This window comes from Prinia subflava, chromosome 2 (genome assembly GCF_021018805.1).
Source record: "Prinia subflava isolate CZ2003 ecotype Zambia chromosome 2, Cam_Psub_1.2, whole genome shotgun sequence".
In the NCBI taxonomy this organism is placed as follows: Eukaryota; Metazoa; Chordata; class Aves; order Passeriformes; family Cisticolidae; genus Prinia; species Prinia subflava.
This window is the reverse complement of record NC_086248.1, coordinates 70,782,069-70,797,753: the sequence shown is the minus strand read 5'-3', so window position 1 is coordinate 70,797,753 and position 15,685 is coordinate 70,782,069. Positions and strand designations below refer to the sequence as shown.

The 15,685-nt window shown below is 38.5% G+C and overlaps 1 protein-coding gene across 6 annotated transcripts in view; it reads right to left on the bottom strand.

The window, feature by feature from the left end:
* PCNX2 (pecanex 2) overlaps nucleotides 1-15,685 on the bottom strand; it is a 154,348-nt gene that overhangs the window by 99,029 nt on the left and 39,634 nt on the right. For 5 of the 6 annotated variants that reach the window (XM_063390483.1, XM_063390480.1, XM_063390478.1 and 2 more), the window contains 3 exons: nucleotides 9,028-9,199; nucleotides 4,070-4,180; nucleotides 3,403-3,494 (listed from right to left, as the gene is read on the bottom strand). In XM_063390483.1, coding sequence (XP_063246553.1) covers nucleotides 3,403-3,494; nucleotides 4,070-4,180; nucleotides 9,028-9,199 — 375 coding nt within the window. The remainder of the gene's footprint in view (nucleotides 1-3,402; nucleotides 3,495-4,069; nucleotides 4,181-9,027; nucleotides 9,200-15,685) is intronic. The other variant, XM_063390479.1, reaches the window with a different exon arrangement.

The window sequence follows — 15,685 nt, the reverse complement described above, 5'->3', positions numbered from 1 at the left end:
CTATAAGATGTTCTGCCAATAAATAGAGTTGACATTTGAGGATGCTACATTTCAGCCAAAAAAATACACTTCGCAACCCAGAAGTTCTCTGCCAAAGAGAATCTATCATGTTTCCCTGCCCTGAAAAATTTTGATTATGGTGATTTTTTTTTTCTTTTTTGACCTCCATAATTATTGAAAATTTTGCTCTGTTGGTTTTGGCAAACTGACCAAAAGAGAACAGAGTAAAATAAGAATAAAAAATAAATAACAGCTATAAAGGGCAAGTATGGAAGAGATGCTCCTAGCTTTAAAGAAAGCCATGTTACTACTGTTGTGCAAACACCCCAGTGGAACAGACTACAGCATTTGCTCAGTTTTGAGTTAAACTCTACAATTTCTAGCGCACCAAAAATTAAAATCTTCACTTGATTAAGATCATAAATTAATGCTACTACTTATCAAAACAGTTTGAGTTACTTACAGGGGTATTAGATGCCCTTTCACAGTGGGCCCTATTCAGGAACAGATTAACCCCATTCTTACTCTTCCTCCATCAACCAAATAATCATTCTCTTGCAACACTACAGAAATCAGTTCAAAATAAAAATCTCTGGCCCTGACTGAAGAACAAGGAGGTTTAACACAAGGTAAGCCTTATTTCATAACTTTTAGAAGAAAAAATGTATGAAATTTCAATCACCGCAGCAGACTGAGATTATGAACTGAAGCAAGAGGAATCATTTTTACATGCTTTAAATTAACCTTCTCAGAAGGGCCTTCACAAGAACAGTGCCATTAAAATTCAAATTAACTTCTGTGTGAACAGAAAGTCTGAACTTAATATAAGTAATTTACAACAGATATCTTGTAAATCTTTCACAGCACTCAACTTCAGGGTAGCATTAAAAGCATATTTCTAAGCAGTTTGAAGCCTAATCTACAAGGAGATTGCTTATCTAAAAAGCCACCTGCATGCTGTAATTTAAAGTATTATGCTGAGAAAAGAGTATGTAGACTATGTTAAGTGGATTTTTTCCCCTTACTGTTTACAAAAACATGTTTGAAGTACCCATACCACAACTTCCCTACTCTCAACTAGTGAATCATCCTCTGCTAATCTTAGGAAGAAAAAAAAAAAAAAAAAAGAAAAAAAATCCTTCCCCAGGTATTTGCCTGTCTAACAGTAGTTTAACCCCTGCCTTCCATGTAGCTCTTTTCATTTTTATCAGTTTCTCATCCCAGTTACGCATTTTCTTGCTCTGTTCATCCTTAAGGAGAGCCTCCTTCTGCATCTCAGTTGCCAGTTTCCAAATGGTTAATATAGCCAGAAAATAGTAGTAGGAGTACTGGCTACTTTTGCAGGAAACTGCACCAGCAACAGTTAAACTTCGTAGCATCAACCACACAGCTGGGTCAGGTCTAACCAATACAACTGATAAACTGGGTGAGCCAGGTGACAAGAAGAGAAATTGCAGGAAAGCAATATAAAAACACTCAGGAAAAAAAAAAGTATTTTAGAACACAGTCACACATCCAGTGCAGGGAAAATAAAGAAATATGCATGACAGCAGAATAAGAAATTGTTATAATAAATTCTGAAGATTATTCAATTTGGATTATTCAATCTGGGAGAACACCACACATCCAAAGACATTTAATTTCAAGTGTCTTAACACAGCAGCTGAGTTGCTATAATTTATTTTTTAAGGACTCAAGCTATCAAATATGTTTAACACATTTTACCTTACTATTGGGAGTGGTTAAGAACACATAGCCAGCTCTGATCATCTGCAAGTAACCATTAAGGCATTTTAATTGTCCTTCCTTGATTTAAGGCTACTGTTCAAAATTTCAAGCAGAAAACTTCTTGGAAGCCACTATAGAAATGCTGATGTTCCTAAAAGAATTCTCTTCAACAAACACTAGACTGCCCCTCTCATCTGTGTGAATCACCAGCCTGGGTGTTGACATGATACATCCTTGGCAGCTGCAGAACCTCATACTGGCTTCTCCATGTGTGCTGTGCATGTGCCACCACAAAGCTTCCCCTGACATGTGCCCACAAGATGTCAAGGGCAGCTTGTCAACCACAGCACATCCTGCTGCACCCCTGCATGGACACTGACAGCACCCAGCCCTCAGTGAAACACTGCCAAAAGGCTGTCCCTTACAGGATAAATTTTCTTACAAGTTTAACATGAAATTCTGGTCTTGGTGTGTTCCCTGGGAAGTTTACAGCTGACTTGAAGGCAGACAAAATTTCATTGCCATTTTTAAATGCCCCATGCAGAGGACTACACATTAATGCACTGCAGATTAATATATTAAAAAAAAAATTAAAAGCTTTAGATTGAATATTGCCCAAAACTGAGCATCACTGGGAAGGGAACCAGTCCTATGCCAGCATAGGGAGCTGTGTCCAACTGCATCCTGAGCACCATACACAACTGACTCTCCACACCTGAAGCTAACAGCAGAGCAAGAGACGGCACAGAGCAGGGTGACTGACTCTGAGAAAGCAGCTGCTTTACAGGGAGACACGAGGAAGGCTCGGACTCTCCAGTTTAAAGAGATGGCTGAGGGAGATATATCTGATGCCTGCAAAACTGTAAAGGCAGCAGATGAAAAGAATGCAGAGCAGGCTTTCCACAAATCCTACAATACTAGGCATCAAGAAGACCTGGTGAAATTAGCAGATCAGCTTAAAACCAATGAAGGACAGCACTGCTCTGTACTGAGCACAGTGAACATATAGAATTTGTTGGCACAAAGCTATGGAGTCAGAGAGGACCAGCACACTCAGGACAGCACATTTATTCATTCAATAAAACTTGACAAGTTCATAGACAATCCACAGACACCAAATGATACAAGGACACTCGCCAACATCCCTAGTCTAACCGTTGTGGGATATTAGGGAAAAAAGTGGCAAACCCAGTCATCTGGCTTGCAATAAATTCCTAAATTGCATTTCCCTGTGGATGCAGACACATTACTTTCTTAGATGGTCCACTGGTCTGCTCAACATTGAAGTTCTTAGGCAGATTGTTACAAAGCAACAGCAAAAACCTTACTAGGAACCATGAGCAAATGTGGCCTGGCTATGCAGGTCAACAGAGACTGCAGCTTTTTAAGTCAAAGCTGCTGCTTATGTTTGTAGAGAAAATTCAGTGGATCATTTCAGACTGATACATATAAGAGGCAAATAACCACAGGTATTAGATACACATTTACTTCAGAATTTCTGCTACAGCTTCGGTCTATTTCAGTGTAACTAACATCCAGAAACTGAAGCATGGCTTGCAAGGCTTTTCTTGATAAGCAATGACAATGTAGGACCAAACTATGCTAGTCTCCCTAGACAATATCAATTTCCAGCTTGAAATTTTGAATTGTTCCAGTGTTGTTTTTCTGTCTTACCTTCACTGCACTGAAGCAGAAGGCATATAGGACAATCAGAACAACAAAGCTTCGGGAAATGCTGTACAGTGCAGATACAAACCCAGCAGCAGCTGAAATAGAGACATGTGGTAAGTGGGAAGAAAAGGAACTTTGTTTCTGACACAAACTAAGATGACAGTGTAGACGCATCTCAATCTTCCCTGCCACTTCAGCTATAATGAAAAACAAAAAACTCACTACCAACAAAAAAATCTCGATGCTTCATCTATCAAGGGCCTTCTTTAGTCTCTGAGTGAAATAACAAAAAAAAAAAAAAATCACACATCAAGTGTCTTGTCAATATGCCTTTCTGTGGAAGAACACAAACTTTTTTCCTAGATCTTAACAGAAAAAGAAAGTTAAAGGTTTTCTTTTTTAATAAATATAGTAGAGATTCACATCACTCATGCCAGGAAAGAGCTTTTTGATATCAACCATAATCTGCAACCTATAGTTTTGTATACAACTTCTCCAAAAGCAAAAATAAATCTAATCAAATGGGCCTTGTAAGTATTCACCCCACTGCTCGACAGTATCAGCTTTTTGAGCTTTAACATGCACTGTGCTATGTAACATGCAATAATATATTCTAACTTGAGGTTATAGGGCCAGAAAGGGATAGCTCAGGCTGCAGATGTCTACTTACCAGAACCACCAAAAAGCAACATATCTATTTGTTCCAAAAGATATATGCAGAAGGTATTGATTTGAGGGAAAAGTCCAAGAAGAGAAATTGCAGGAAAGCAATATAAAAACACTAAGGAAAAAAAAAAGTATTTTAGAACACAGTCACACATCCAGTGTAGGGAAAACAAAGAAATATGCATGACAGCAGAATAAGAAATTGTTATAATAAATTCTGAAGATTATTCAAGTGAGCATACCTTAACCTTAGCAGCAATGATTACACTTTCCTCCTGATGTATTCAAAATAAATAATGCTATTTTACACATAAGAAACTAAAGCTCAGAGTTAACCTTAAGATTGACTTTGGGATAAAAACAGTGGCAGGAAAAATAGCATTACATTGACTCCTTACTGCTTCCCAAATACTTTCAAGGTTATATTTCTTCCTTTCAAAGTAGAGAAATTTTAATTTGCAGACTTTAGAACTTGAATCTGAGGTGGTTCAAGAAGAGCTATAACAATTCCATATAAACAACAAAAAATATTTTAATGGCTAAGATCTGAAATATCTTGGCTATCACAATATCCTGCCTCTCTCAGCAATCGAGAGCAGACCCTTATAGCAGCCCCTAAAAATGGAAGAAACCTATAGCAAAGCTTCTTCCAACGAACATTCCCCCAGCTTCCAGCAAAATGGACTTTAACTTCACAGTACTGAAAGACCATCGAAAATAGGAAAGAATTTTCAGGGGTAAAACCCATTCTAACAGCTTTACATACTCTCTTTCTGAATAGAAATGCTAATTTTAATGGCTGCTTCATAGACAAGGAAAACGAGGAGTCGTAATTCAGGTAATCATGCCACTAGTCTTACAGTCTGTTCACTTCCAGCAGTCCTCCTCCCCATTGATGCACTCCCAGCTCCACCACAGAAAATGCTAAGCAAGGCTGCCAAGCAAAGCATCTAAACACACATTTGACCCAAGTGTAAATATTCAAGGATACACACACATATTTAATCATATTCTTACTGCTTCATTGTCCTAGTACCCCAACATTCTGTATGGCAGAAAGAGAGTGTGTCAGCCACTCGTCCTTGTAAACAAGTATGTCTTTGCTAATTTAGATCCTAGGAAGACTGCAGTTTCCTCCTCTTCATTCTCACAGAAAGCCAATGAAACAAATCACTAGTACAACTTATTCCCCATTCCCCTGGTCAGATTTTTGAGAAGGAAACAAAAGGATTTGTGTTCTTTGCTGAAAACTAATTTCACATCTGCCAGCTCATCTTACTAAGGCATCTTGCACTAAAAGGAAACAATACACCAAGTTTGATCTGACACCCTTTATCTTCATTATATTTTACTCTACTGTTATTTAATACTGTAAATCTTGCTGAGAAAGTCCAAGACAGGAGAGAAAATGACATGCTCAGGTGTTAAATACAGACAGCACTCATTTAAGTATACTTGAATTCACAATGCACCTTCAACACTACTTCCCACTACTGGCACAAATTATCCTTATGTAAGAATATGCAGAAATTCTCTCTTCTCAGCCTTTTACATACTCTTCCTCTATTACTCTGCACATTTTTAGATATCCCCTCAAGTCATGCCAAGCCAAGCAAGGACCACTCTTGAAGACAGGCAAAATGGCACAACAGAAAACTGCTCAGCAGGTCATGCAGACCCACCACGGATTAACTATCCCAAAAACACACTGCTGAAACTCTTAGGAGATATTGTTCTTTCCGCAAAGGATTTGCAGAACTGCCAGAACTCATCTTAGACTACTGACTTACAGCCCAAATGATTGCCTTTGCTGTAGCAACCTCAGAAAAAGTGGAGTAAGAGCAGTGGAAGGAAGGATGAGATTAAAGAGTTGACAGTACACCAAGATATATAGAGACAAATGTAAACAAGGAGGGAAAAGTTAGTTGACTGTAAAACTGTCCTCACCTCACCCACTCTCTATTAATACCTTGAACAACCCTAGCAACTTCTTCAGCTAAGGCAGTTTAGTTTATCTCATCCTGCACCAAGGAACACACAGGACAGGAAAATAAACAGTTTGTCACCTACAAAAGGATTAAACTTAGAAGTAGCAGTTCCTCTTGTGGGAAGCAAACAATAAAAGTAACTGTTTAATCCTTTGAAATTTCATTATGAATTCCAGAGAGAATTCTTGAAGCATCACATTTTCATACAGACCCACACCACCTTTAAAAGCTGGACCACTAAGAGATCATTATGTGAGCTGCTGCATTTAACACTGCCGTTTTCCTCTCAACATATCACGTATCACGGAAATGTGAGAGGGAAATGCAAATTATGACTTTGTGTCTTCTCAGAAACGTAGAATGGCAACATCACATTGCAAACATTTTAGACATTTAGAAAAAAGATTACTTAAAAAATTTGTATCAGAGTAGTAAACCATGTTTTTTTTCCATAAGGAAAATAAAAGACACTAATTCAGTGAGAAACAGTCTTTTCGTTCTCCCACTCCTGAACATGAGAGAGCATAACATTCGTAAGCTTTCTTCCCTTGACTGAAGCTCAATCACTGCTGAAAGGAGCAGGACTCGCTATCACAAAATTTTGCCACCTCTTCATTCTTAAGTCTTCTGAAATATCTGCCAAATAATTTCACTTACCTGTTGAATGTTTAAACTGTTTCACCACAAGAACTATCATATATAAAATACACAACTACTTTTGTCACTAACCACACCTGTAGCTCCCAGTGACTGAGGCTGGTTGTTTGTGCCCTTACTTGCACTTCATATGTTAATCTAAAAATGTTAACTAAAATAAGGAATTGAAGATGAAAATCACAAGTCAGAATTAAAGTCATGAACCCCCAACTAATAGAAATATAAATCAACAGTAGAATCATCACCAATTTAAAATAAAAGAGAATCAGGTCATAGAGACTGAAAAGAAATTAATGCATTAAAAACCATGTTTCATAAGTAATTAGGTTGCACATCTAACAAATCTGCAATTATTTTCTGTTATGACCTTTCAAGAGTTTCAAGACTCTTATCACAGTATGATATGCGGCATCACACCAGCTCTTTGGTACATTCTATGATTTCCATGGGTGTTGCTTTCTATCGTAATAAACACTTGAAATAACAGACTTTTCCTTTCCTTGGTATTTGCAACACACAGTCAAAAATTCCTTGATTTCCAAACATATCAACTCCAAATACAATAAACTATGCATAAATTATGATTAAAAGATAAAATTAAAAGTCACCTTATGATGACAGTCCAAAAGAAAGAGATTAAAAATACCAAGCAAATAGGCAAAGTTGCAAGGCAGTAGTAAGACTTTACTGGGATTCAGAGGCACCAACTTCCCTCATTATTTTATAGCCCAAACCAAACACTTCTATACCTTCATTACCTAAGAGAACCTACAATAAAAGTGCAGCAAGACGACACGGGATGCTGGACTGCCATGCTTACAGAGGTCACTGCACTTTGAACAATTGCAGAAATTCACAGCAGACAGAGTTAGGACTCCCATACAGACAAAGCAAGGAATAGCCAAAGCACAGCACCAAACATCACTTGAACCAATACACCTGGGCAAAACAATAACAGGGAACAAGTAAAGGGAAAGTGTTTCTTCTCTCTTTTTCATTAAACACCTGCCAGCTGGGGAGATGAGCCTGTATTTCCTCTCTCCCCCACCCCCTCCTGCTTCTAGAACATGCTCTGCCATCTCTTTTGAGACCAGCCAAAATTAACACATTTATACCCACACTTTGTTTTCTTTTGCTGGTTGCTATAGTTTTTCATTTATCTCTATCCCAAGTGTCATCTATGATTCTTGTTGAATTATTTATTAGCATTTTTACTGCTCACCTTTGACAGACAGAGAAAATAAGATGTAACGAGAAACTTAAATGAGACCAAAGGAAAGTAATGAAAAAAGCTAATCAAAATAAGTGAGATGCATCTCTTTGTATTCCCCTGTTTCTGGTGAGAAGAACTAGTAGCCATAGTAGCCATGTTAAGGACCAGGAGGCTTCCCTAAAAATAGTATACCTTTCAGGCAGTAAGTATGACCTGAGTATGGCAAAGAGCAAGCACAACTGTCACAGGTAAACAAAGATCTTGAAGGTCATACACTTTATCACAAAAATGTTTTTCTTCTACTACATTAGGTTCTGGTTGTGAATTCACAAACCAACAGGCCATCTTTGGTACACTACAACACAGCTTTCCAGGAATTTTTCACATCTTTGACAGTAAACCTCACATTTCCCACTTTGTACCTTAACAGCGTTGCACTATTCATGGGAGTAACATCACAGTTACACACTCTAAGTGTGGTGTGCAACAGGAAGAAGTGTCCTGACAGAACAGGGTAATGTCAGCTGTGGCCACTCCAAATTAGTGCCAAGGGATCATCAAACCTGTCTTGAGTCAATATCAGAGTGTCCTCAGCAACCTCAGAACACAATTCTAGAAGGAAAGAGGTTGAAAGAGCTACTGCACAGTGGCTGCTCCACACTAACTGGTCACATGGGCAGTATGATTAAACTAAACCAAGATAAAGCACTTTCTTCATGATCAGAAGATTGATGCCCGTGTGAGGAACTGGCATGGATTAGCTTCCAGGCATTAAATTTGAAACTCAAGTTATTCTGCAGTAACTGCTCCACACAGACAAGCCATTACAAAGATTAACTGCATTTCACAGATGATGATTTTTGCTAATAACATCAGTGACTTTTAGTTTTCTATGGAGACATTTCTATGAGCCTCATTTCATTAAGAACTTTTGCATGACAGAAGGTTGCCAGCTGCCCCCTGCCCCATCTTAAGACATTCCAAATGTTTCTATCAATTTGACTTTGAGTTGTGCCTCCGTAACTTGCATTTGATTGCCAGCATGGGAAAACACAGACTCACATTTTATTCCTTTTTGCAGTCCTAGGAAAAATATTGACTCACCTATTACATGGTCTCTGGCTGACTGGAGAGATCTGGGTGAGAAGAGCTTCAGGCCATACATTGTATAAACAGGAGGATTTGTGTCTTTAGACCCAGCATCTAGCAGCAAAATAAGGCCACACAATATACAAAAATATACAGGTCTGCTGTAGATTATGATTTTATTGTGTCCCTGGAAGAAAAAAACCCAAAAAGTTGTAATTTTATATTCAATCTTCTACTGCATGCACTGTATTAACTTGGAGAGAGGGTCAGGGGTCAGACTTATATATAATGAGTTATACATAATAATTAGAAATAAAAACATTGCAAGGTATTTTACCTTCTCCAGATAAGACTTTCAAAAGGCACAATGAGCAGTTAAGACAGACTCCAGCAATCATTTATGTTTTTGAAAACCTACCCTTCCAGACCTTTTAAAACTTATTAATTCCAGGAGTCATCTTTTTATGTGGAAAAAAAAACCCGTCCTCAATCTGTCTGAATCTTTCCTTTAAGCAGAAAAAGAATTTATCTCTATATTTCTTTTATTTTAGTAAACATCTGCTTCAGAAGGCTTGACTTTTTTCTTAAACTTTATGAAATATAAAATTAATAAATTTTAATTGAATCCTGGAAAGAAAAAATAGAGCATATCCCCAAGTACAGTGTGAGGCATGAGCATGGATTTTTCTTCATCAGTTTAATTTTTTTTGTTTCTTTGAACCACCTGACAGCAAATCAGCACACCTTCTGAAGGGGGTGACACTTATCAGCAGTTTCTGGTCTGCTTCTCATGGAGCACTTTGAAATGACGATCCAAAGGAATTAGGATGTGGAAGGAATCTCATCTGATGTCTTTCATACACATCTCTCACACAATTGATTCCCACTAATCCTACAAAACGCTCTTGTGGGGCTGCAGGCCAGGGAAACGAACACTTAAGAAGAACCTTAATGGTTCTCCTGATAGCAAGCTTAAGGGTAACTAAGATACCTTAAACACTGATGAATCAAAAGATTCCTTGAGTGTGAAAAGCCAGGAGCAAAGTGACAAGAATCCAAGTTTGCCTCGCATAAAGCTGCCATGCAACTGTTCTTATTTGAAAAATGTAATTTAAGTGAGTGTAATAAAAGATCACATCTTTTTTTGAGTCTACTTACCGACTTGAAACTGTGGCTGTGTTTGTTTGGCTGCCAGCCAAGCTCGTATGTTAGACTGCTATTAACTGATCTGTACTCTCTTTTGGGATCAATCACTTAACAAGGTGACAGATTACAGGGAACTAGTGGGCTTACATCGTGCCTCACATCCATGGAATATGAATCAAGTCAGGGACAAAAATCCTTGCTGTTTAATCAATTTCACTGTTACTACTGCCTTTTTTTTTTTAATAGGACATGCATCCACAAAATAATCTGTGGAGAATTATAAAGGTTAAAATATGACTTAAAATAAGAAAAATAATTTAAACTATTACTTTCTGGCCTTTTAAAAACTTTATTTATGTAAAATATGAGCTGTGCCTTAGGTAAAGAAACCAATAAATATGCACCTAAACAATATCCTCGTGTTTTACATCCTGACATTCACTCCAGACCAAAGTCTGTTTTACTGTGATGTTACATTCTTGTCTTACCTCTTGAACTAGGGAAGCCAGTTTTATCTTTGCATGGTGATTATTTGAAGGCAGCTGGGTAAGACAGTTGATGGCTACACAACTGTTTAACTCCACACACTTTGCAGTTCTATGCAGAACACTGACATACTCAATTAGGATTACAGTGCATATTTAACTCTTACTTCTAAAGTAGTTTGTGGTGCGCTGGGTGAAGAACTGGCTGAAAGGGCTGCAGTGAAAGGGGACACATCTGGCTGGTGACTCACCAGCAGTGAAGTTCCTCAGGGCTCAGTTCTAGAGCCGGTTCTGCTCAACAGATTATCAGTGTAGGAACTCAATGCACCATTTAGCAGGTTTGCCAAAGATACCAACCCCAGAGGTGCTGTTGACTCTGTTAGGGTCAGGTGGCTTTGCAGAAGGAACTAGATAGACTAGAAACATTGGGCAGTGACTAACAAGATCCAGTGTTAGATTCTGCTCCTGGGATGGAACAATGCCGGGCACAAGTGTAAACTGTGAGATGAGTGTAAGCAGCCCTGCAGAAAGGGACCTGAGGATGCTGCTCACCAGCAGGTTCAATGTGAGCCTGCTGTGAGTGCCAACAGCCAAGAGGGAAAATTGCATCTGGGGTGCATCAAAAAAAGCAACGTGAGCTGGTCAAGAGGTGATTATGCTCCATTGGTGCAGCCCCACCTTGAGTGCTGTGTGTTTTGGGACTCACAATTTAAAAAGGATGCAAAGGTCCCTGAAGGCATCCAGAGGAGGGCAACAAGGCTGGTGCAATGGCTGGAAGGAATGTCCTGTAAGGAGCAGTTAAGGATTCTGGGCTTGTGTAGCCCAGAGAGGACAAGGCTGAGGGACAACTTCATTGCTCCCTACAGGTTCCCAGCGAGGGGAAGTGGGGAAGGTGGTGCTGATCTCCTGTCCCATCCAGTGACAGGATGTGTGGGAATGGCTCTAAGCTGCATCAGGCAGGGGAATTTCTATGGAGAAGGTGGTCAAACACAGGAACTGGCTTCCTAGAGAGGTGGTTGATGCCCCAAGCCTGTCAGTGTAAAGAAGCATTTGAGCAATGCTCTTAACAACTTGTTTTGACTTTTGGTCAGCCCTGAAGTGGTCAGGCAGTGGCACTGGATGATCATTGCAGGTCATTTCTATCTTAGAATAGACTAAATCAATCACTCTTACCATGTAATGCCACTTATGATTGAGGAAGCAGATTCCAGAGGTTTTCTGAAAGCTGCAAAACATGAGCAAACACTACCTTCCCTGATTCTCAGGAGGTGGTGGTGGGTAATGAGACCAAATCTTGAAATCTTTCTAGAATCTTATCAACAGCAGAAAAGCAATGCAGCACCAATACACTCAGAAGAGCAGTGTCTGCACAACTCTTGCACTGCTTGGGATATCCTCAAACTGAATGAGCTTCCCAGGGCACAGCAAATACTCCAGTCCCCATATCTGGGGGACATGCAACACAGCAGAAGAAAGAGGAACTGCTGCAAGTATTAGTGTGGTATTTCACTGTCATTTACATGCTTCATGTGAGGGGCATTATCTGGGACAGGACTGGTTTGAGGGCCACAGTGGACACCTTCTGGGAAAGGGAGGATCGCTTCCCAAAAGTCACAGGCAGGGGATAGACATTACATTTAATAAAGGTTTTAGAAATGAAGAAACAGAAAAATAGAAGAAAAGCGCTCCTGTACCTGTCACTGTCAGAAAAAGCTAGGCACCCCTTCATCAAAATGGGCATGTGGAGCAAAACCTGTTCAATGAGGTATTTTAGATATTAAGTGCTCATTTTGTTTTACTAGCAAGCTCACCAAATTTTGACATGCAAAACTAATTTAATCTTGGTGAAATTACTCCACTCTGCATTCTTGTTTAGAAGAATTGAAATAATGAAGGAGAATTCCTTTTATATTTTACATCTCATTTGTTAAATAATCTTTTTTTCCTTCACTGATAAAAATTCCAGTGAAAACTCTTCTTTTCCCAAAGTCTGCTAAAAAAAGTCACTTTTTTCATGTCCATGTTTCTCATTAATGTTTCAGATACATATTCACATCTTACCAACATAGCAGTGATGTATCTCATATTTCTATAAAAATATTAAAACTTTCCACAAAGAATAATTTCATAAACACTTCCATTTACAAAAACAGTAGTTTCAACTGCAAAGCATTTTGATGAGAAAATTTTTAAAAGATCTAATGGGGTTTTTTTTGCTTGTGGGTGCACACATGTAAGAGGAGAAAGACAGAAGGCTTTTTATATAAAGAAATGTGCATGTGCTCAGTTCTACAGAAAAGCTTACAGGGACAAATTAAAAATACTTTATAAGTGCCTTATGGGATTTAGGAAACTGCTTATGGTAGCTACACAACTGAGTTAGCTATCTGCTTTGGCATGTAACAGGACTGAGACAATGAACTCATGCAAGAGATTCTCTGAATCTTGTTAAGAGCACAACTGCAATCTTTCAAGCTCAAATGCCTTTGTAAGCCCAAGACAGAGCCTGAGCTATACAGGTGTCTTATGAGGTACTCAGAGCAAGCTCTCCTGATCCTTCCATAGAGCCAAATTTAAAACCTTGCCTAAGGTTTTTCTAAAACCTTTGAATACACCTGACAAGGATCTCTTGGATCTCTGAATTTTAATGCCTTGCAGTCACCAGTAGTTGTTTGTATGAGGTCGCTAACAGCAAAATATGACACACTTTGGAATAGACTTGATTTTCTTCTCTCCACCACTCCAGTGAGGAGGCTGTTCCCAAATTTCACCATCCCAGATTCACATACCCCTGTGTAAACAGCAGCTAAAGGCCACCAGCTCTCAATGAACCAGAACTGGCTAAAGCTCCAGCTGACAGGAAAATTAGACTCTCATCTTATACCAGTACTAAACCTGCAGCAACAACAAATGCCAGCTCTTCCTCAACAGCAGCAAGTGAGTACATGGCCACTCAGGAGAAGTTTGGAACAAAAGCTTAAGATATCTCTAGATACTGTGTTTTTTGAGCTCACTGGATGCTATTTTAAAGCAGTCTTTCAAAACGCTCAGGCTAGAGATGACAAAGTCACAAAGTCTCACCAAACAGTAACAAACTCTGCACGAGATAGGGAAGAAGTCTGGAACCTCCTTGGCAGCCGTGGATAATGTAAGGCATTAGCGGCTACTCATGGATCCGTGAATAGAACTTAATTCACCGTGCAGATCTGAGCTCATGATGGTTTGCTTCACACTCAAAAAAAAAAATCTCATCTGCATTCTCATTCATGGTCATGGTATAGATCATTCTTTAATCCCTCTGCTGTTGTGCATCCTTACATTAACATCAACTCCAGCCACATGAATTATGAAACAGTACATGGAGCATCTCTTCTCACCTTCTCACTGTCCTACTTCTGAGGTGCTCAGTGGCTCAAGCAAGCCTTTACAAATACCTGTTGTGTTAAAAAGCTATAATGTAGGAATTGCCAATCTTCTATTTTAGCATAACAACACCTCCACCTTTAAATCCCTTAGTGGAAAAACGTTCTAAATCTTATTTCTGCTGGAGTTTGCATAGTGCACCAAAAGTTTGCAAGCGAGAATCCCTCATAAAGTTATAGGAAAGAAAAGCAAGAGGGAATACAGCTATTGTTACTTTGTTCCACTGCTGCATGACTTGAACAATAAAATACAGAGAATAACACTTGTAATAGGACTGAGAACTTGAAGTTCAGACCTGGGTTCTGCACAAAAAAAAAAAAGTTCTGTTTAAACACTACCTTGTGTTTAATACTGTAAAAAATATAGGCTGAATAGGTTCATAATGAAGTTTTGATTTGTTTGCCACCCACTTTAAACATACACATTTATAATGTCTGATTAAGTGCAAACTATTTGATTACAGTTCACATGATTATATCTAGACTGATGTCAGTTGAGCTGACAAATTATATTATTTTACTCACAAGGTCCCCCAACTTTTCACTGAGCTTGGACTACTTTTTTAATGTATTGAAAGTATTACCATACAATGGGTAAGTTGCTGTTTATTACCTTTCTCTACTTTTTATGCAGACAGGTATTTCCTATGAATGCATTATAACTCAACCCACCATAACTTCACCCCTTTATAATTAGCATGGAAAAGAAACTGAGAATCTTCTGAAACCTGTCTAGTGAAGGGTGTAGCATACATACATAAATAATATCAAATTCAGCCTGTATTTCTGGCCTCTAAACTGACAAAAATAATTGTTCCCTGCCAAAGGGAACTAATCCAGCAGCAGACCTGAAATTTTCAACATGTCATTTTTGAAATCTGAGGGAAGAGAAGGTATCCTCAAAAATATTTAAAGATCTTAATAAGAAACATAAGCAACTAGCATCCAAGTGCAAAATAAAGGAAGAGGCATTATGGCCACTGAAATGTCTCTCAAGATCCACAAATCAAAAATGCTGAGACACCATGACAGATGAAGTGGTAAGGTTGCAGTTGCAGGATGATGCCCCCAGAACAGTACTACAACAAGGACACACTTGTGTAAAGAACTGGTTCTCTGCAAGGTGGTTGGCACCATCAGAGTTCAATTTCTTAGATATATCCAATTTTAAAAAAATAGCAGTCAGCAAGGATATTACATCCTGCATTCACTCAAATATTTGTATACTTCTTCAGGACACAAGCACAGAAACTGTGACTATATTGAAACAAAGGGAAAACACCTGTGCCATTTGATGAGCTAATAATACTTTTAATAAATAAATCTTCAGTAGCATATTTAAAAAATAAAAAGATCAAGCCTCAATTTCAAAGAAAAAAAAAGAAAAAAATCCCAACTGAGCAATGACTGAGCTGCTAGTATGGAACTTACGCTCTTTTCTGTTTCTAAAGGAGAGCAAAGAAAAGGTTTGTGTGATGTCACAGGATTGAACATCAGCAAGATAGTCCAGAAGAATTTTTTTACTGCACATATTAACCTAAAGAAAAAGCACTTTTCTAATAGGAGTGCTATATTTAAATAGCTTTAAAATAATTAAACCTAATACCAAGTCTTGAAACC